Raw genomic sequence first — 18,197 nt, forward strand, 5'->3', positions numbered from 1 at the left:
AAGAGAGGTGAAAGCCTTTCTAAGTATTATGTAACCTACAAGTAGTAAGGAGGAAAAGAAAAGTTTGTAAAATTGACTAGTCAGATACGAAAAACATCTGCAAGGCCAAAAACAAAATAAAGAAGCAAATAAACAAAACAGCATAAGAAAAGTCAAAAGACCCGACAAATCGAGAAAAAGTTTTGAGAAGAATATCTAAGAAAAGGACTATTTTTACTCTTGTATAAAGCATTTCTATATCCAGTAGAAACTTGGGCAAAATATGTAAATAGATAATTCAAGGAAAATAAAATACAAATGTCTCTTCATTGCTCATAATAGGAGAAATACAAATTAAAACACTTTTTCATCCATCAGATTGATAAATTCCAGTTCTAGCAAAATGGAGTAAGTCCACTACAGCCTACGCCCCCCACTAATTACTACTAAAACCTCTGGATGAAATATGAAAAACAACTTCCCAAGGACTCTGAAAAGTAAATAATAGCAGGTGGATTGGGTATGGAACTCAAAACTTAAAGAAAGACCAGTATGGTGGTGGTGAGATTCCCTTTTGTTTTTGTTTTTTTTTCTGCTTTACCTTGGCTTTGACTGGAGGGCAGGCTGAATTGGAGCTGCCTACCAGGCACTACCAGCAAAAAGTCCAGAGAAGCCTGACCATAATAGCCCCAGAGCCAGGAAAAAAAGCTGCTACAAGCTGGAGAAAGTGATAAAAACTCCTGATTGTTTTTCCTTCTCTCTCCTCTGTCCTGAGGCCAGTCCCAGTTATAAAGCTGCACTGCTACAATACAGTGACATGGATGACTGAGGCCCCCAGAGAAAACTTGTCCCTCTGGACAGAGGAAATGGGAAGAGGGACCCTTGTGCAAAGAGTATGGGGAGAATCCCTGTTACTTTTTTCTCTCTCTTTTCCCTCAACACTGCCCCGAGGGTAGCCCCAGTTGCACAGAACTACACAACGGATAGAAAGCGTCAACAAATAAGAGGCATAAACTGCAAGTGAAGCAATAAGTTTATTTGGGGTCTCAAGAATTGCAATACGGGAGACACAGATTGGGGTAGAAGCTCAAATGTGCTCCTATTATAGGAGAGGACTCAGGGTTTTTATGAGACAAAGGGAGGCAGATGAGGTAAGTCGTATTACGGAAAAGTTCATTAGATGCTAGATGTGGTAAGGCTAGGCTTTACTTCATTTATTGGTTAGCGATTTGGTCATCAGCAAAGTCCAGTTTTATCAGTCCTCACAAAAAGGATATTCTTGTCCTTGCTGACTTCTTGGAATGTTGATGGTTTGGTCCAGTTGGAAGACAAAGAAAACAAGATGTGCAAGGCAATTCCTCTGAAATGACTTTTAATATGGCCCCACTCATGTCATCTTTCACAAAAGCACAGGAAACTCCAAAAGAACTCTATCTTTCTGGCCAAAAGAACTGGGAAAGGGGGGGTCCTGGGAGCCAGAGAATATGAAGGAAATCCCCAAACAGAGGGAGGTGGGGAAGGGAATCCCTAATTCTGTGTAGTGGTTTGTTATGCAGCAAAAGGTAACTGATACTGAAATCTATGTCGTTAACGCAGGTCTGCCCTTTGTGTTGTCCAACAAGTAATCTGTCATTCTTAACACAAAGTTTTAATTTGTTAATCGTGGAGACTGTCCATGTGAAAGACATTTTTTATATTTCCATTCAAATTTTATTTTTGCTAATCCTTCTGGCCATATAAATATCAGAAAATGAAGTTATCTGGAGGGATGACCATAAGTTCAAGGGATGAGAAGACAGGAAGACAGAAATTAAAAAAAAAACAAACGCTTAACGAATAATTAACCTATTGAAGCTCATAAACAATTTATCTTGATTTTCAGAAGAGAGAACTTCTGGACATACCCTTGCAGGACTTATTAAAAGATAACCACATGAGAATTGGTTAATAAAGTTGTGAGCTGCCATGACAGAGCGTCAGGGGTATAGAAAGAACAAGCAGTCCCTACCAAGTAATTAGGCTTCTGCTCCTTTCCCCTAGTGTGCTTCTCTCCTGTCTTGAACCTGGAAGACCCAGAGAAAGGGAGGGGGAGTGGAAGAGCAGACCAGGCTTCTCTGGCATTGCAGGACTTTGAGGCAGCCCTCTGGGCTGAGCAGGATGTATGGAGGGACAGAGGCTTCATTCATTGTTTTCTTTCACTCCTCTAAGAGTCATGGCTTGCCTACTGTGGATCTAAGGCTGTTTTAGGCACGGCGATATATCAGTGGACACAACTTACAAAAATCTCTGCCCTTGTGAAGTTTACATTCTAGGGAGAGACTGACAATAAACATAATAATATAAAACGTTAGGTGATGAGTGCTGTGGAAAAAAGAAACAGGAGAGCAGGTAAGAGAGATGGCGGGTTGGGGAGGAGAGCAGGTATTAAATAAGATGGTCAGAAAGGGCCTCATGTGAGAAGGTGGGATTCAATTTCCTTGAGGGAGACGAGGAAGTAAACCACCTCCACACTTACAAAGAGCTTTCTAGGCAGAGGGAACAGCCAGGACAGCAATGACCCCAGGCGGGAAGTGAGAGGATGTCTGACGAGTTCCAGGAAAAGCAAGGAGATCAATGGGGCTGGTGCGGACAAAAGAGAAAAGTGAAAGAGGTTTTCAGACAGGTAAGCGGGGCGGGGCTGAGGACCCTAGAGACCTCGGTAAGGAATTCGGCTTTATTGGATGGGAGGTTTTAACAAGAAATAGGATTTGGGTTTTTCACTAGCTGAAAGTGAGTTACAACTAAAATGAGACTTGTTCTTATATGTGGAAGTGACAAGAAAATTGTATTCTGGACCTTAAGGGACGGAAAACGGAGAAACACGAAGATGCATATTGTTTTCCCAACCGCTCTTCTAGGCGCCACCCCCTCTCGGTGCGCCAGCCCAGCGAGGCCCCGCCTCCCCCACTTTGGCCCCGCCCACTCGGAGCGACAGTCCAGCGAGGCCCCGCCTCCCCAGCCGTGGCCCCGCCCCCACTTGGAGTGACAGCCCATAAGGCACGCCTCTCCCTTCTCCGGCTCCGCTCCCACTCCAGGCGACAGCCCAGCTAGGTCCGTCTCTCGTTTCTCCGGAACCGTCCCTGTCGCATCCCGTGCCCGTTCCGCTAGGCCCCGCTCCCGCTCAGTGCGACACTGCGCTTGGGCCCCGCCTCCCCCGCCACGGTCCCGCCCCCGCCCCCGCCCGCGCGCTGTCACGTTATCGCGCCCCGCAGGCCCCGGCCCTCCCCCTGTCGAGCGTCCGCTGGCCCGGCCTCCGGGTCTCGCCGGCTCTCGGACCCGCCCCCGAAGACGTGGAGCGCCGCGGCGCCTGGTGAGTGGGCCCGGGGGACGCCCGACCCTTTCACTTTCCCCGGCCCAGAGCCTGGTTTCTTGCGGGTGCCTGAGCCCGGGCTAACTGCTGGGGGCGGGACGCCTCCTGGGACTCCTCCCGGCCGGCGCCCTTCCTTCCCAGGGTACCTCCCGGTGCTGGCAATCCCAGGAATGGGGAAGTGGGACCGGGATGGGCGCAGAGGTTCGAGCTGTTCAGGTGGGAGAGGGAGGAGTAAAGGTGATGGGGGGAATGCTAGTCGCGGGTGGGGTCTAGGGGGAGCCGAGGTTTGGGGAGGGTATGTGGTCTGGAGGTGGCGGGTTGAGTGATGGGAGAGATGTGGTAAGGCCGAAACCTGGGGCTGGTGGAGTCAGGATCGGGGGCGGGGGGGGGTGGTTTGGGGGAGCTTCGGAGCTATGGGGAGGGAGGTCGTGAGTGGGGGTGGAGGTGGCGGCGAAACACAGTGAAGGGCGTTTTTTGGAAGGACCAGCACAACAGAGGCCCATGATTCACGCTTCCCTTGACACTCCGGGGAGCAGGGAAGGTTAGGGTGCCTCCGAACGGGTGTGGCCGGAGCGAGCTTGCGGGGTAACGCTCTATCTCACATCAGGGGGAATGGATTTCCAGTCTTTTGACTGGGACACATGTACAGTTTAAGTAATAGATGCAAGTCAGGGGCAGTGCCTGGGACACTGGAGAAATGTGGTTGGAATGGGGTTCGCCTCCTATAGGCTGCTTCTAATTTTCCTGGTGCCTTCACAGCGCCAGCGTTAGTGTGCGCTGTCTTGTGTAAAGCCCTATTCCCGCAGCCGAGACAGGGTATGGAGGTCCCAGACTTAAAAAGTACAGTTGAGATTTATTCAGACTCAAAACACAGTTGTATCGCATTTGCTTAAATCCTGCAGAGTTTTAATTTTTAAAAATCTAATCCTGTGGGGTTTAAAAAAAATTAAGTATTATCTGATTACTTTCAATTTAGATTCACACTAACCTAGAGCACTAGACGTTTTCTAAGGGCCGTTCTCTGAGTATGATAAACACTTTTATATTAACTGTGGAAGGTAGATCATAGGTATTCTGACCAGCCGTAGCTCAAAGTATCATAGAATTGCAGATGAAGAATGAAATTTCAAAGCTCTAAAATAATGGAAAGAGGTAGAAAAGGCCTGGTAAATTGGAGTGTGTGTGCACTGGATTTAAAAAAAATCCAGTGAAACTTTTTTTTCATTGTAGAAAACTTGGAAGATAGAAAAGTATAAGGATGAAAATTGAAACCCATGTAATTTCACCAATCATCCTCACAGTTTGATGCACTTCTTTTAAATTCCCTTTGTAATTTTTGTGTATTGAAAGGTACATATTGCATAAGTGGGGTCATATTGTTATATTACTTTGTATTTTGCTTTTTCCCCCTGCTCAATATTTTCTTGCTTAGCATTTTCCTGGATCATTAAAAATTCTCCTTAAACATCGTTTTACAATAGTTCATTCTTTTATCTCATATTAGAGTTTCAGCTATGTGTCAAGTCTTGTGCTTGAGGTGAGATTCAGTTTTGCTCCAGGTACATACACTTCTCAAGTGCTTAAATGGCAGCTGGGGGAGACTTTATCAGCCTGTCCTCATCTGCTAGACATTTAAAATGTCTCTAGTTTTTTGCTTTTATAAACAATAAAATCTTTGTTTTTGAGGGTTATCAGCTCAGAATAAGTGTAGTGTCATGTGAGTCCAAAGCTATTATTTTTAATGTATATGGGTTTTTGTGTGTGTGTGTGTTAGAGAATAGGGAATCTTTTTGGATGGGAATCTTTTTGTGTGTGTGTATGGAAGATTAGCCCTGAGCTAACATCCGCCACCAGTCCTCCTCTTTTTCCTGAGGAAGATTGACCCTGAGCTAACATCCACGCTCATCTTCCTCTAACTTATATGTGGGATGCCTGTCACAGGACGCCTTGATAAGTGGTGGTAGGTCCATGCCGGAATCTGGACCAGTGAATGTGGGGCCACCAGAACCAGCGGGAGAACTTAACGCTCCTTCACCGGCCAGACTGGGGGAATCTTTTTTTTACCTTTTTATTTTGAAATAATTTTAGGTTTACAAAAAAGTTGCAAAAATAGTACAGAGTTCCCGTTTGCCCTTCACCTAGCTTCCCCAAAACTTAACATCTTAAGTAACCATGGTATAATTTCTGAAACCAGGAAATTTACATTGGTACAGTTCTATTAAGTTGCTTATTGACCATATTCAGATTTCACTAATTGTCCTGCTAATGTCCAAGTTCCAGTCCAGGATCCTACATTGCATTTAGTGTTAAATGACCTCCTTTAATCTGGGCGCCATCCTAAATAGGATGACCTGGTGCAGACTTGTGAAGTAGAGCAAGCCTGTTAGAAAGCATACATCTTCCCTAACTGCGTATCCAAAACCCTGCATCTTAGAAGAGCACATTTCTCTTCCTTTGCAGTATAAGTAGACTACTGTTGCGTTAAATTATGTCATCAATAAGGTGCCTTTTTAACCTGTTATACATCATTTCTAAATCATCGAGGAGTTACAGAATAGAAGGAGTGATCCAAGCAATCCATGCTCATTACTCCCTTTATTAGGCTATGAATTGGCAATGGGAATATCTCAAAAGCAGAAAGCCAAATGCTGATTCCTGTCTCTGCATATTATGGAGGAAAGGGTAATGACTTGGTTTAGCGTGACCAGCTTGTCACACTTTTAAAACTCCTCGGTGCAGGGCAACCTCTCCTCCACCCCTCTAGCATTTGTTCTAAGAAATCACGGTACATTTCAGACATTATGCCAGCCAAAAGAAACAAAATCTTGGCAGTATCTGGGGGAACAAGAGTAGACAGAAAGCATGAGTGAGAGGAGGACATATTTTGGTTTCGCCTCACTGGGCAGTCCATGGCAAGACTCAGTTGGGTGATTCTGTGCAGAAGTGGCCTTCCGTCCATGCAGCATCTAGTCAGGCCTGTGCCTGGCTGCTGTGGCCAGGCTTCTTCAGTATGCCGTGTCTCATCTCTCCTCCATCTTTCTGTGGAGTCCTGAGGCCACGAGGTTCCCAGATAGATCCTCCGCGAATGGGCCTCACCAGCTTCCCTACGTGGTTAGTGTCACTGAGAACCTCTCTAGTGGGGTGGGTGCTATGTAAAAGCCGCATGAATCTAATTTCTTTGTAGGTCTCTCTTTGGCCCTGTATGCAGTTCAACCCATGATAAAGAACAGAATTTGGGATGGCTGTCTACTGATCCTGTGCCCCAGGGCTTATGTAGAACCTGGCTACTCTGTGCCTTATAGTCATTCCTGGCTGCTGTCCTGGCTGACAGTCTGGATAAAAGAGGGAACTTGGCTGTGGTAGCAGAAATCATTCTATCTTGTAGTGTCCAATAAGTCTGTATGTGTTGAATCGTTGCATATTTTTAGATTGGCCCCAACTGGAACCATAAAGCCCTCTTCTGTACCTACACTTAAAGCCCTCATGTCCCCCCGTCTGGTATCTTGGTCTCACGTACTAGTATAAGTGTGCATGGTGATGGCAGAGCAAGCTCCTGTTAAGATCTTCTGGTAAAAGTAGATTGCAGAACTCAGCTGAAGCCAAGGCTGCCATGAGGCTTCTTAATTTCACCACCTTACACTTGGTATTCATGCCATTGGGCCAGCCAAGGGGGAGAAGTGGGGTTAGAGGAGGCCTGGATTCCACTGACCAGTGAACTGCAACATTGAAAATCTGCCTTACCTGCACCCTCCTGCATGCGGAACACAGAGGGCGGGCAACCCCAAGGAGAGGGCAGCCCCAGAGGGGTGATTGTCCAGTGACAAGTTCCCTGAGCAGGGGAGTCACACTTTGCGTTTTTTACCTCACAATGTGTTATGAGATGTTCTCCCTGTTTGTATAGTTGGATCTGTATCCTAGTAGGAATGCTTCTATTATAAAGTTGTGTCTTACTTTATTTAGCCAATCTGTTGTTGGACTTTCAGGTTGTAAGTTGTTTCTTTCCTGTAAGTAAGCAGGTAAATAAGCAAATAAGTACAGCTATAATGAACTTCTGTATACAAATTTGGTTTAATTATCTTCTTGGGATAAATTCCAAAAATAAATAAGAAGGAAAGAAAGGAAAAAGGAAAACCATAATGAACTTCTTCTATATGCATATTTGATTTTATTATCTTCTTGGCATAAATTCCTAGAAATACCATTGTTATGTTGAATGGTATGAGTTTTTAATGTTACTTTTCATATTGCCACTCTGCTTTCTGGAAAGGTGGTATCAAAATGACAACATCTGTCAGCAGTGTGTGGAAATGCCTGATTTCCTACACCTATGCCAGAACGGGGTTTTGTCCATCTTTCAACTTTGGCAAATCTGCAAAGGGAAAAGTATCTCATTGTTACATTGCATTTCTTTTGTTAGTAACTTTGAACATCTTCTCAAATGTATCCTGGCCACTTGTATTTGTTCTTGTGTGACTTGTGATTTCAGTTTTTTGAAATTTTTTTTGTTGATTTGTAAGAACCTCTTGTATAGCAGAGATAGTGACCCCCCCTTTTTTTTTTTGGTGAGGAAGATTGGCCCTAAGCAAACATCTGTGCCAGTCTTCCCCCATTTTGTATGTGGGATGTTGCCACATATGGCTTGATGAGCGGTGAGTAGGTTCCCGCCTGGGATCCAAACCTGAGAACCCAGGGCTGCTGAAGCAGAGCAAACGAACTTAACCACTATGCCACCAGGCTGACCCCAGGGATAGTGACACTTTCCTCTGCAATACATTGGAAATCTTGTTATGGTTGTACATTGAGTAATGAAAGGCATGTAGCATCTCAAATGAGAATAAATCAATGAGCAAATATTTACTGTGAATTTCTAGATAGTGCTCATATACATGTTTAGAACTGAAACCTGCTTGTAGTGTCTCAGAAAGATTGTTTTTTGGTCTGGAAATTGTGAATAAGATGGGCCTTTTATTGGTCACATCAGGCAATGCATAAATGCTAACAAACTGTGACCTTTGTTGCATGGCCACGCATGCTCTACTGAACGCTTTATTGTTCCCTTAACCTAACCATTCTTTCCTCCTTTGGTATTTCTTCACTCACAATCCGTTCTTCCCATGTCTTAGGTTGGAAACCTTGGAGTCATCCATGTGTCTTTTCCAAGTTGAAGGCTGTCTGGTTCTCAGCCTCCCTTCCCAGAAAGTTAATTCCCCCTCTTCAGGCTGCCCCTCCCTCTTGGGTTATTGCTCTTGTACTTAGCCCGTGTGTTAGAATGATTTGATTAACACCTGCTTCTGCTCTTACAATGACCTCAAAAGCAAGAGGTAGAACTTATTTACGTTTGTACTTTCAGATTCTCTGACGACTTGGCTCATAAATGATAAATGTTTGTTGTATTTGATATTTCCATCTGAAAAGTGATGATGCTAAGCCTCTATAGTCTACTGGTAGATTAACATTTTTTCCAAAATTTCTGTTATAAAAAATTTCAGAAGTTTTGGGGAGTTGAAAGAATACCGTGAAGAACATGCGTATTCTTGCCTCTTAGTTTTGCCTGTTGAGATTCATATCACTCTGACACACAACTAATACTCTGCTCAGAAACCCATAGTGACTTCTTACTGGCCAAAGGTTAGATGTAAAGTGTAGCCTTTGTTATCCTTACATGGTCACAGCTTGCACAGTTTTGCCCCTCTGGTTTGGTCAGGTCATTCTCATTTTTCTTCTCTTATGCTATCTTTACTCTTGCTTCACTGACTTTACATGTGTTATTTCCCAGTGTAGACCATGCTTCTCTCTTTGTTTGATCCAAATCTTTTACACATTAGGTGTTCTGAGTTCCCGTAGCTCTGATTGCTCTCTGTTATTCTTTCATTCTGTATAATTCCGGGCCACATTATTAGGTATTTGGAGGTGAGCTCCAGGTCCTACTTTGATCTGATTTCCTTCATAGAGCCTAGCATGCTGACACTTGATTTGGCTGGTATCTTTAAATAGCATTCCTGATGTATTTGTAGTATAATTTGAATCCAGCATTGATTTAGAATACCTGTGTTGCCCCATACAAACCTTATACTCTGTTAGAGAAAAACAAAAACTGACCAGTCCAAGCCAGACAGCCTGGCTCTGCTTCATCAGCTTGCTGCAAGATGGTGATTTCCCTAAAGGAAGGAAAGATGTTCTGTGGTGTTGGTTGCTCCTTTTGTGATTGTTCCCAAGAATTGATTTGCACTTGTGCTTTGGAGTCATTAAAACTTCCATCAGGTACTAAGTTAGAGTAAATAAGTCTAAAGTCTGAAAATTACCCCTGTTGAGAATCACTGTTAGAGTCACGTGAGAAACATTTTAGAGAAAGGCCACAGGCCTTAGTAATGATGCCTTTTGTGGGTCTCCAACATTTTTCAAGCTTGTGTCGACGAAAATAATCCATAACCAATCTATAAATGAAAATTTGGGTGAGTTTATTCTGAGCTTAAATCTGAGGATTATAACCCGGGGCCTTTCTTCCTGAAGGAAGAAAGGGCACCAAAGAAGTGGGGTGCACAGAGTGGTTATATACCCCCAGAGAGGATGTTTCACGTAGGATTGAAATGTCCCTTTTACAATAGTCGTGAGACTGCTCTGTCGGCACAGCGATTGATGGAAACAGCAGGTAGGTCTTCTGTTTCAGTGAACACAGCAGGGTGGCAGTCTGTTGTCTCCAGCTGAGTGGTCACAGGTGAGCTGGGTGGTCAAAGGTGATTGCAGCAATCAGTTCCTAGCCTAAGGAAAAATGCTTATCCCTAAGGAAATGCTAATGTGGGGGGAAGTTGCACCTTTATCTCAGGGGCCTTTGTTCTGGTCATAGGAAATGTCTAAGCAGATATGCAATGCGTGCTCAATAGCCACAGTCAGGCCCTTTTGGAAAAAACAAAGTCAGGCCGAATTAGGTTTATACCAAATGGCTTCCTCATATACTCCAATATCCTATTGCTTGCCATTTTTATTTGTCACTTGGGAATGGAGATAAAGATGATATCCTTGAGAGAGAGAAACCAGGAAAGCAAGCTGGTGCTGGGAGATCAGCTCCATGCTGAAACATGCGATTGGCCTGTGCCGGTTCCCTGCTCATAATGAATTGGCGACTCCCATTGTTCACTGGACAAAGCCCAGTTCCCTTGCTCCCAGGGGCCCTGGTTAGATTCTAGCTCACTCCCATCCTCATTTCCTGCATGCATAGTTAATGCTTCAGCCATACCAAACTACTTGTATTGTTCTGAGCCTGTTGGCTATTTTCCATCATTATTTTTTAGGGGATACTATTTCCTCTATTTAGAATGCCATCGATTGTCTGTCTGGCAAACTAATTCATTTTCCTAAATCCTGTTCAGGTGTCACATCCTTTGTAAATACTCTTTTATTCCTCCTGTGTGAGAGCACATTTGACACTGCTGTCCTTCACTTACCTGGATGTCCCCCCTGCTGTATTCTGAGCTGGTTACGGAAAAGGATGATGTTCTGTTGGTCTTAATACAGGACCTAGCTAGCACAGGTGCTTTGAACCATTGGTTGAGCCTGCCATATAACCCATGTGGATCATGAGATATTTTCTTTTATCTTGGAGCCAGAATTAGGTGTAATTAAGAGAGATGCAAATATAGTCCATATTTTTCTCTTTTCCATAATAACCTATGTTTGCTTTTTATTTTTTTAAATTTTCAGCAAGTTTGTCAAAGATGAAAGTGACCTTATCAGCTTTGGATACTTTCGAGAGTTCTTTCACACCTTTGGTAGTCATAGAGCTTGCGCAGGATGTCAAAGAAGAAACCAAAGAATGGCTGAAAAATAGAATTATCGCTAAAAAGAAAGATGGAGGTGAGTAAAATAAATAATACTCAGACTTAATCACGCTCAGTGACTACAAATGTATTTTCAAATGTGTTTTACAGTTTTTTTCACTGATATATTTTTAAAATTAATGTCCATTTCTTGGCTCTTTGTAATTTATCTAGGACTTGAAAGGAGCTAGTAAATCGGCATTAGACTGTAAGCAACATGAGTGATTTTGTTCACAGCTGTAAACTCTGCTGAGCACAGAGCCTGGTGCATAGTAGGTGTTTAATAAATATTTATCAAATGAATGAAGAAGTATCTATTGAGTGTTCTTTGTGTGTCAGTTATGGTGCTAAGGGAGAGGGAAAGCCAGTCTGCCCGCAAGGGTGTTACCGTCAGGGTAAGGAGACTGAGTGTTAGTGCGTGGAAATTGAAGTGACAGAAAAAAAAAGTGAAAGAGCTGGCACAAAGCAGTGCATGATACTTGTAAGTGAATCGTATGCTTATTTGCTATAAAAATAGAGAGAAGGAAGAGGTGACACTTTGGTGATGCTTTTTGGGCTGGCAAGGGATGACTTTAAAGAAGAATCCAAAGTTTAACCTTCTCCTGAAGGGCGGGAAGGGGTCTAGATTTGGGTGAGAGGACAAACATTTTATATGAGCAGACATTTCATGAAAGTACATAAAACAACATCTAAAACTTCAGTGTGTCTCCACACACTGGACCAAACTTAGGTTCTTTTTAAAAAAGATTTTTGAGGGGCCAGCCTGGTGGTGTAGAGCACTCTGCTTGGGTGGCCTGGGGTTCGCAGGTTGGATTCTGGGCACGGACCTGTGTACTCTTCATCAGGCCATGCTATGGTGGCATCCCACATACAAAATAGAGGAAGCTTGGCGCAGAAATTAGCTCAGTGACAATCTTCCTCAAGCAAAAAGAACAAAAAAAAGGATTTTGGCTGTAAACTGAAATACTTTCCTAAAAATAGAACTTTGAATCAAAGTGGAATTTTTAATTTTTTTAAAAAGAATTGACCCAAAAGAAACTTAAAAACAAGTATACCTACTTGCTGAACTCTGAGACGTTTTGCTGGACCAGAGTTCCTTCTTTAAAATTCCTGTGGCGTAAGAACACTTTCAGTGTCTTAGACTGAGAGAGTCCAGTGTATCCTAGGCTGCTTCTCTGCTCATTCTGTGGCTTTAGCAGGACACACAAGGATGGGGAGGGCATCAACATCTCCCTACACTGCAGGACAGTCATAAAAGAACATTCCAAAAAAAGTCTTCTGCATCTTTCAGGCAAAGGTAGTGGATTTAACGTGCGTGTTTATTTTTATTCTCTTCCAAATTCCTATTAAAGTGACAAAAGATTTTTTTTTAAAGATGTAAATCCACACTGACAAAGAAGAAAGGAGAAGATATAACAGCAGCACCAATTGAAAGCTAGAAAATAAGTGGATGAGTTGTAAAGAACTTCTCAGACTTGAGAAAGCCAAAGCTGCAGCTGGCAGGAACGAAAATTGAGATGCGATTTGGTTTACACTGCAACATACTCCTAAAGACTCGGGAATCAGTGACTCTTGGGGGAGGTGGAAATAAAAGTGGTACTAAGCAAAAAAAAAGAATTTGCTGAAATCTATTTAAGAAATAGTTAGGGGCTGGCCTGGTGGCGCAGTGGTTAAGTGCGCATGTTCTGCTTCATCAGAGCGGGGTGCGCCGGTTTGGATCCTGGGTGCGGGCATGGCACCACTTGTCAAGCCATGCTGTGGCAGGCGTCCCACATATAAAGCAGAGGAAGATGGGCACAGATGTTAGCTCAGGGCCAGTCTTCCTCAGTAAAAAGAGGAGGATTGGCAGCAGATGTTAGCTCAGGGCTAATCTTCCTCAAAAAAAAAGGAAAGAAATAGTTAGATCCTCAGATCCCTTCCAGGTTCTGCCACCCCAGCAGAAGGCTCTGCTTATTATTCTCTCAGAGGGTCAGATGCATGGATTTTGGTGTGGGGGTTCTGTGCACAGTTGAAAACAGAAAATAGGGTACTTAAAATAGGGTGATAACTGAATATTGTCACCCCTATCCTCCACCCCACCAATCTCACATCTAATTTAGTTTCCAAAATGTTAGCAGCTAGATTCGCATCTAGGGAAGGAGGTTGGATAATCTTTCTTTGGGGAATCTGACCAACTCAAGACAGAATAACCAAAAGTGCGGAAATCAGAGAGTTGCCCATGGAAATGACCTGGCCAGACTACCTTGTGTTAAAGGCGTTCTTTGATGAGCGCCGTCTGAGCCTTCAGAACTTCTGTTTAGCTTCTTAGAAGCCCTTTGTTGAACAGGAGCCTACAACGAAAGATCACGAGGCATCTGAGGAGAGCCCCTACCATGAAAGAGAAAGCTAAAACCAAACAACAGACAAAAGAAGCAAACTACACAGGAGGGGAAAACCAAAAGAGAATTAAAACTCACTTCTCAGAGTTATGAGAAGATAGAACATCTATCCATCAAGAGTCGGATATTATAAAATAATCATTTAGGAAAAAAAGCACCTCTTATAAAATGACAATTTGAAAGCAACACTTAAACTCAGTAAAAGAATTAGAAGATAATTTTGGCAAAAACCTCCAAGAAAGTAGGGCAAAAACGTAAAGAATTGGAAAATATGAGAGAAAAAATAAGGAAAATAGAAAACTAGTCCAGAGGGTACACATCTGAATAAAAGGAGTTCTGGAAAGGGAACAGAGAAAAAGGAGAAGAAATCACCCAAGAAAATCTCCAGGCTGATGCCACCGTTTTTCAGATTGAAAGGGCCCACTCAGTGCCCAGCGCTGTGGGTGAAAATCGCGCATCATTGGAAAGTTTCAGACCTCTGGGGACGGAGTTTCTTTCAGGAAAAAGACAATAGGTCAAATATAAAAGATCAGACTTCTTAACAGAAACCTTGGAAATGAGAAGTCAGTGGTGTAACATCTTCATTTCTGAAGGAAAATGGTTTCAATCTAGAATTTTGAACCCATCCAGCTGCCAACAAGGTGTGAGGGCAGAGCAAAGCGAGATTTCACTAAGATGCTGATGTTGATAGGATTTCTCTTGTGTCAGTGAGTTGAGAGAAGACTTAAACATTGGCAGAAAGCTTGGGGGATTGACTTACCAGTAAATACGTAACAAACTAAGCAAATGGTGGAATAAGACAGTTAACAGTTTAGAGGGAAAAGGAAAGTTGTAGGAAAGGAAAATCACAGCGTACTGTAAGGCTCAGTTATAAATAACATGTCATAATAATGAAAAGGATGATATAACTAGATTGTGAGATTGGGGCGATGGGAATGGTGGATGGAGATGCTGAAGGTGGGCAGAAAAGAGCTAAATCCTCATTTGCCAAGGCTTAAAACTGAAAAGTGAAGAAATAGCTCTATAGGCATGTTGTTTGGTGACATGACAACAAATAATGGGAAGTTGTTATTGCTGAACAATTTGAAAGTCGTTGCCTCTGGGAAGGTAAAGTGGCGGAAGGGAGATGGGGACTGCACCTTTTCAAAATGAGATATTGACAAATGGTTCTGTGTGAAGGTTACACCAATTTATACTCCCCTGGAAATGTCTGAGTACCTTTCCCCACACCCTCACTGTGTCAGTTTGGGTCTTCTCAGCAAGAGATGCCAAGATGGGATTTGATGCACAAGAGGTTTATTGAGGGAAACGTTTGTAGAAAGGTGAAGGGGGAGGGAGGAGGAGTAGACAGAGCCTGCAGACTGTGGTATAGGTCTGACACTTGTGAAAGGAGAGGAAAGGAAGGAGGCTTGAACAGGACAGTTCTAAGAAAGGATGAGCCAGGCCCAGCATTGCCCTTTAGAGGAAACCTGTGTTGAGCAGGAATGGCCTTATTCCAGTGTCCCCTGCATGCTCAGCCAATGAGCGGGAGCAGCTAGGGGAGTATGGTGTAAGTGTGAAGGTGCTGTATTCAAAGGAGGCAGGCGTCAGTCAGCTCTGCTCCTCGCCTCAGATTCTGTTGAAGGGAGATCTGGATGGAGTGGGGCACTTCCATGGCTACTAAGCACACCAACCTATTGGTTATCAAACTTTTGATCTTTGCAGTGTGAGAAGTGAAAAATATCATATTAGTGTCGTTTTTGCACTTACCTTACTATGAATGAAGTTAAGGATTTTATATTTAAGAGCTGTTTGTATTTTCTGTACAATCATGCATCGCTTCCTGACGGGGATACATTCTGAGAAACGCGTCGTTAAATGATTTTGTCATTGTGCGAACATCAGAGTGTGCTTACACAAACCTGGGTGGTATAGCCTACTACACACCTAGACTATCTAGTACTAATTTTATGGAACCACTGTCCTGTGTGTGGTCTATTGTTAACCGAAATGTCATTATGCAGCACCTGACTATAAACTGAATATATCTTTTATTTTTTATTAAAGACTTTAATACCTCTATTGTAAATTACCTAAATAGTAGTGCCATAAAACATTAATCTTAATATATTAATCCACTTGGCAAGTGAAATATAAATTCTGCTCGTTATCCTGTTACCATCAAATTAGTATTTTAATAATGCTTGTGAATGCTCTCTAGAGGGTAGATAGTAAAGAAATATTTGTACCTTAAAAAATTTGATCTAGGTAGAAATAAAAAACTAGAAAAATGCTTTTTCTCCATAGTCTTTTAAGTAATTATTACATATATAATAATATCAAATTACAACATCTACTCTTTTTTGTTGTTGTTGCTGAGGAAGATTCGCCTTCAGCTAACATCTGTTGCCAATCTTCCTCTTGTTTTGCTTGAGGAAGATTAGCCCTGAGCAACATCTGTGCCAGTCTTCCTCTATCTTTTGTATGTGGGATGCCTCTACTGCATGGCTGATGAGTGGAGTAGGTCCGTGCCCGAGATCTGAACCCGTGAACCTGGGCCGCTGAAGCAGAGTGAGTGGAACCTTAACCACTCGGCCACGGGCTAGCCCAGCATCTACTCTTTTTTTAATTGAAGAATAATTAACATAAAATATCTGATTAGTTTCAGGTATATATCATAGTGATTTGGTTTTTATATACATTATGAAATGATCACCATGATAAGCCTAATTACCATCTGTCACCATACAAAGTTATTACAATATTATTGACTACATTCCCTCCACTTTATGTTACATCTCCATGACTTCCAGTTATTTATTTTCTAACTGGAAATTTGTACCCTTAATTTCCAACAACATCTACTCTTAACATTTTGGAAACCTATTTAAGAAAAATACCATTAAACCTGATTGAATGTAGAAATTTATGAGAAAAACCATATAGTTATAGTCCGATGTATTATGTTGCATTTGTGGCATTTTTACTGGGCTATTTCACTTAAAATTAATTTTCTTAAATTTTGGTCTGTTTTTTTTTGAAGATTGGCACCTGAGCTAACATCTGTTGCCAGTCTTCTTTTTGCTTTTTCCTTCTCCTTCTCCTTTTTTCCCAAGTCTGCTGGTACATAGTTGTATGTTCTAGTTGTAAGTGCTTCTGGTTATGCTGTATGGGATGCCACCTCAACGTGACATGATGAGTGGTGCCATGTCCGTGCCCAGGATCCGAACGAGCGAAACCCTGGGCCGCCGAAGTGGAGTGCATGAACTTAACCACTCAGCCATGGGGCCCGCACCTGGTCTGTTATTTTTATATTAAGAAACTGTATCCTTTTGCTGCATATTTTAACTTGGTTCAATTTTATGCCTAAAGCTAGTAAATATTGCATTCTTGTCTCATATCTATTTCTAATTTGAGTAACTGGTAAGCCACTTATTGCATTTTTCAGTTTTGACGTTTATTTCAAAAAGCCATAAAGAACTGCCATCCCCAACTTACTTATATTTTTTATTTATTTGGAAGATGGATTTAAATTGTTACTATAATTCATTTTCCTTCTACCAAAGTAGAAACTAATATTTATTTAGAAGGTTTTTATTTTTGAAACTTTTATGTGGGTCTTTGTCTGAGATTGTGCTTATCTTTTGTTTTTGAAGGTGCCCAGCTGTTGTTCAGACCATTGTTAAATAAATATGAGAAAGAAACACTAGAAAATCAAAACCTCTATCTCGTTGGTGCCTCCAGGCTTAGACTGTTACTGGGGGCAGAAGCAGTGGGGTTGGTGAAGGAGTGCAACGATAACACCATGAGAGCCTTCACCTACGGCACCCGGCACAACTTCAAAGGGTTTGATGGTGAGTCCCAGGATTGTTTCTCTCAGAGCAGTTTATCCCAAAGAAGTTTTTGATGCATAGATCAGGGGTCAGCAGACTTTTTCAGTAAAGAGCCAGATGGTAAATATTTTGGGCTGTGTGGGCCATACCCTCTCTCATAGTATTCAGCAGTGACATTGTACAGCAAAAACAGCCTTAGGCTGTAAGAAATGAACTGTGTAAGAAATGTGTTCCACTAAAATTTTCCTTAAAACACTAGGTGGTGGGCCAGATGTGGCCCCCGGGCCCCACTTTGCCACTCCTGGAATAGAGGAACGTAAATTAGGCTGACACGTGTAATTTATTATATTATTCTCTTCTCATTCTTAGAATGGTGAATGTTCACTAGCTTAATATAGAAATCTTATAATAAGAAATACAGTAGTAGTTCAGTATCGTAGAATCCCCATGTCCTGGTAGGGTAACTGGTTCTGCTCTGGCCCCGTAGTGGGTTCCAGAAGAGAACAGCTTCTGGAAGGAACTGAGGAAGCCAGGTGGCCGTGACAGCAGAGTGGGAGTTTGGCTTCAGGCTCAACCTGGTTCCTTGCTGGGCTGTCAGAGTTAGAAGATGTGGTTAGACTTCTTCAGATTCGCTGACTCTAGATTTTTATATCTTAGAGAATAAATGATCAAGGTGAAATTCATCTCATTAAAGAGGATTCACCTGTCAAAAAACAACACTATTTTCTTGTCAGTCTTTTTCCTCCCTCGTTTGTGAGAGGGATCTTCAAGTCCAGAAGGGAATGGCCTGGGCTTGAGAGTTTGAAGGAGGAGAATTTGCCACACAGGCAAACTTCAGTTCCATCCCTAGTTAAAAATATTGTTA

The 18,197-nt window shown here is 42.5% G+C and overlaps 1 protein-coding gene across 10 annotated transcripts in view; it reads left to right on the forward strand.

Moving 5' to 3' along the window:
* Window positions 1-2,989: 2,989 nt before the first annotated feature.
* Window positions 2,990-18,197, forward strand: part of ANO10 (anoctamin 10) — a 216,984-nt gene continuing 201,776 nt past the window's right edge. For 4 of the 10 annotated variants that reach the window (XM_070493284.1, XM_070493283.1, XM_044755018.2 and 1 more), the window contains exons 1-3: window positions 3,038-3,328; window positions 11,027-11,179; window positions 17,156-17,353. In XM_070493284.1, the coding sequence (XP_070349385.1) occupies window positions 11,041-11,179; window positions 17,156-17,353 (337 nt within the window). In that variant the 5' untranslated portion in view covers window positions 3,038-3,328; window positions 11,027-11,040. Of the gene's footprint in view, window positions 3,545-11,026; window positions 11,180-17,155; window positions 17,354-18,197 lie in introns of all 10 variants that reach the window. The other 6 variants (XM_044755019.2, XM_070493282.1, XM_044755020.2 and 3 more) reach the window with 4 other exon arrangements.

This window comes from Equus asinus, chromosome 21, assembly GCF_041296235.1.
Source record: "Equus asinus isolate D_3611 breed Donkey chromosome 21, EquAss-T2T_v2, whole genome shotgun sequence".
In the NCBI taxonomy this organism is placed as follows: Eukaryota; Metazoa; Chordata; class Mammalia; order Perissodactyla; family Equidae; genus Equus; species Equus asinus.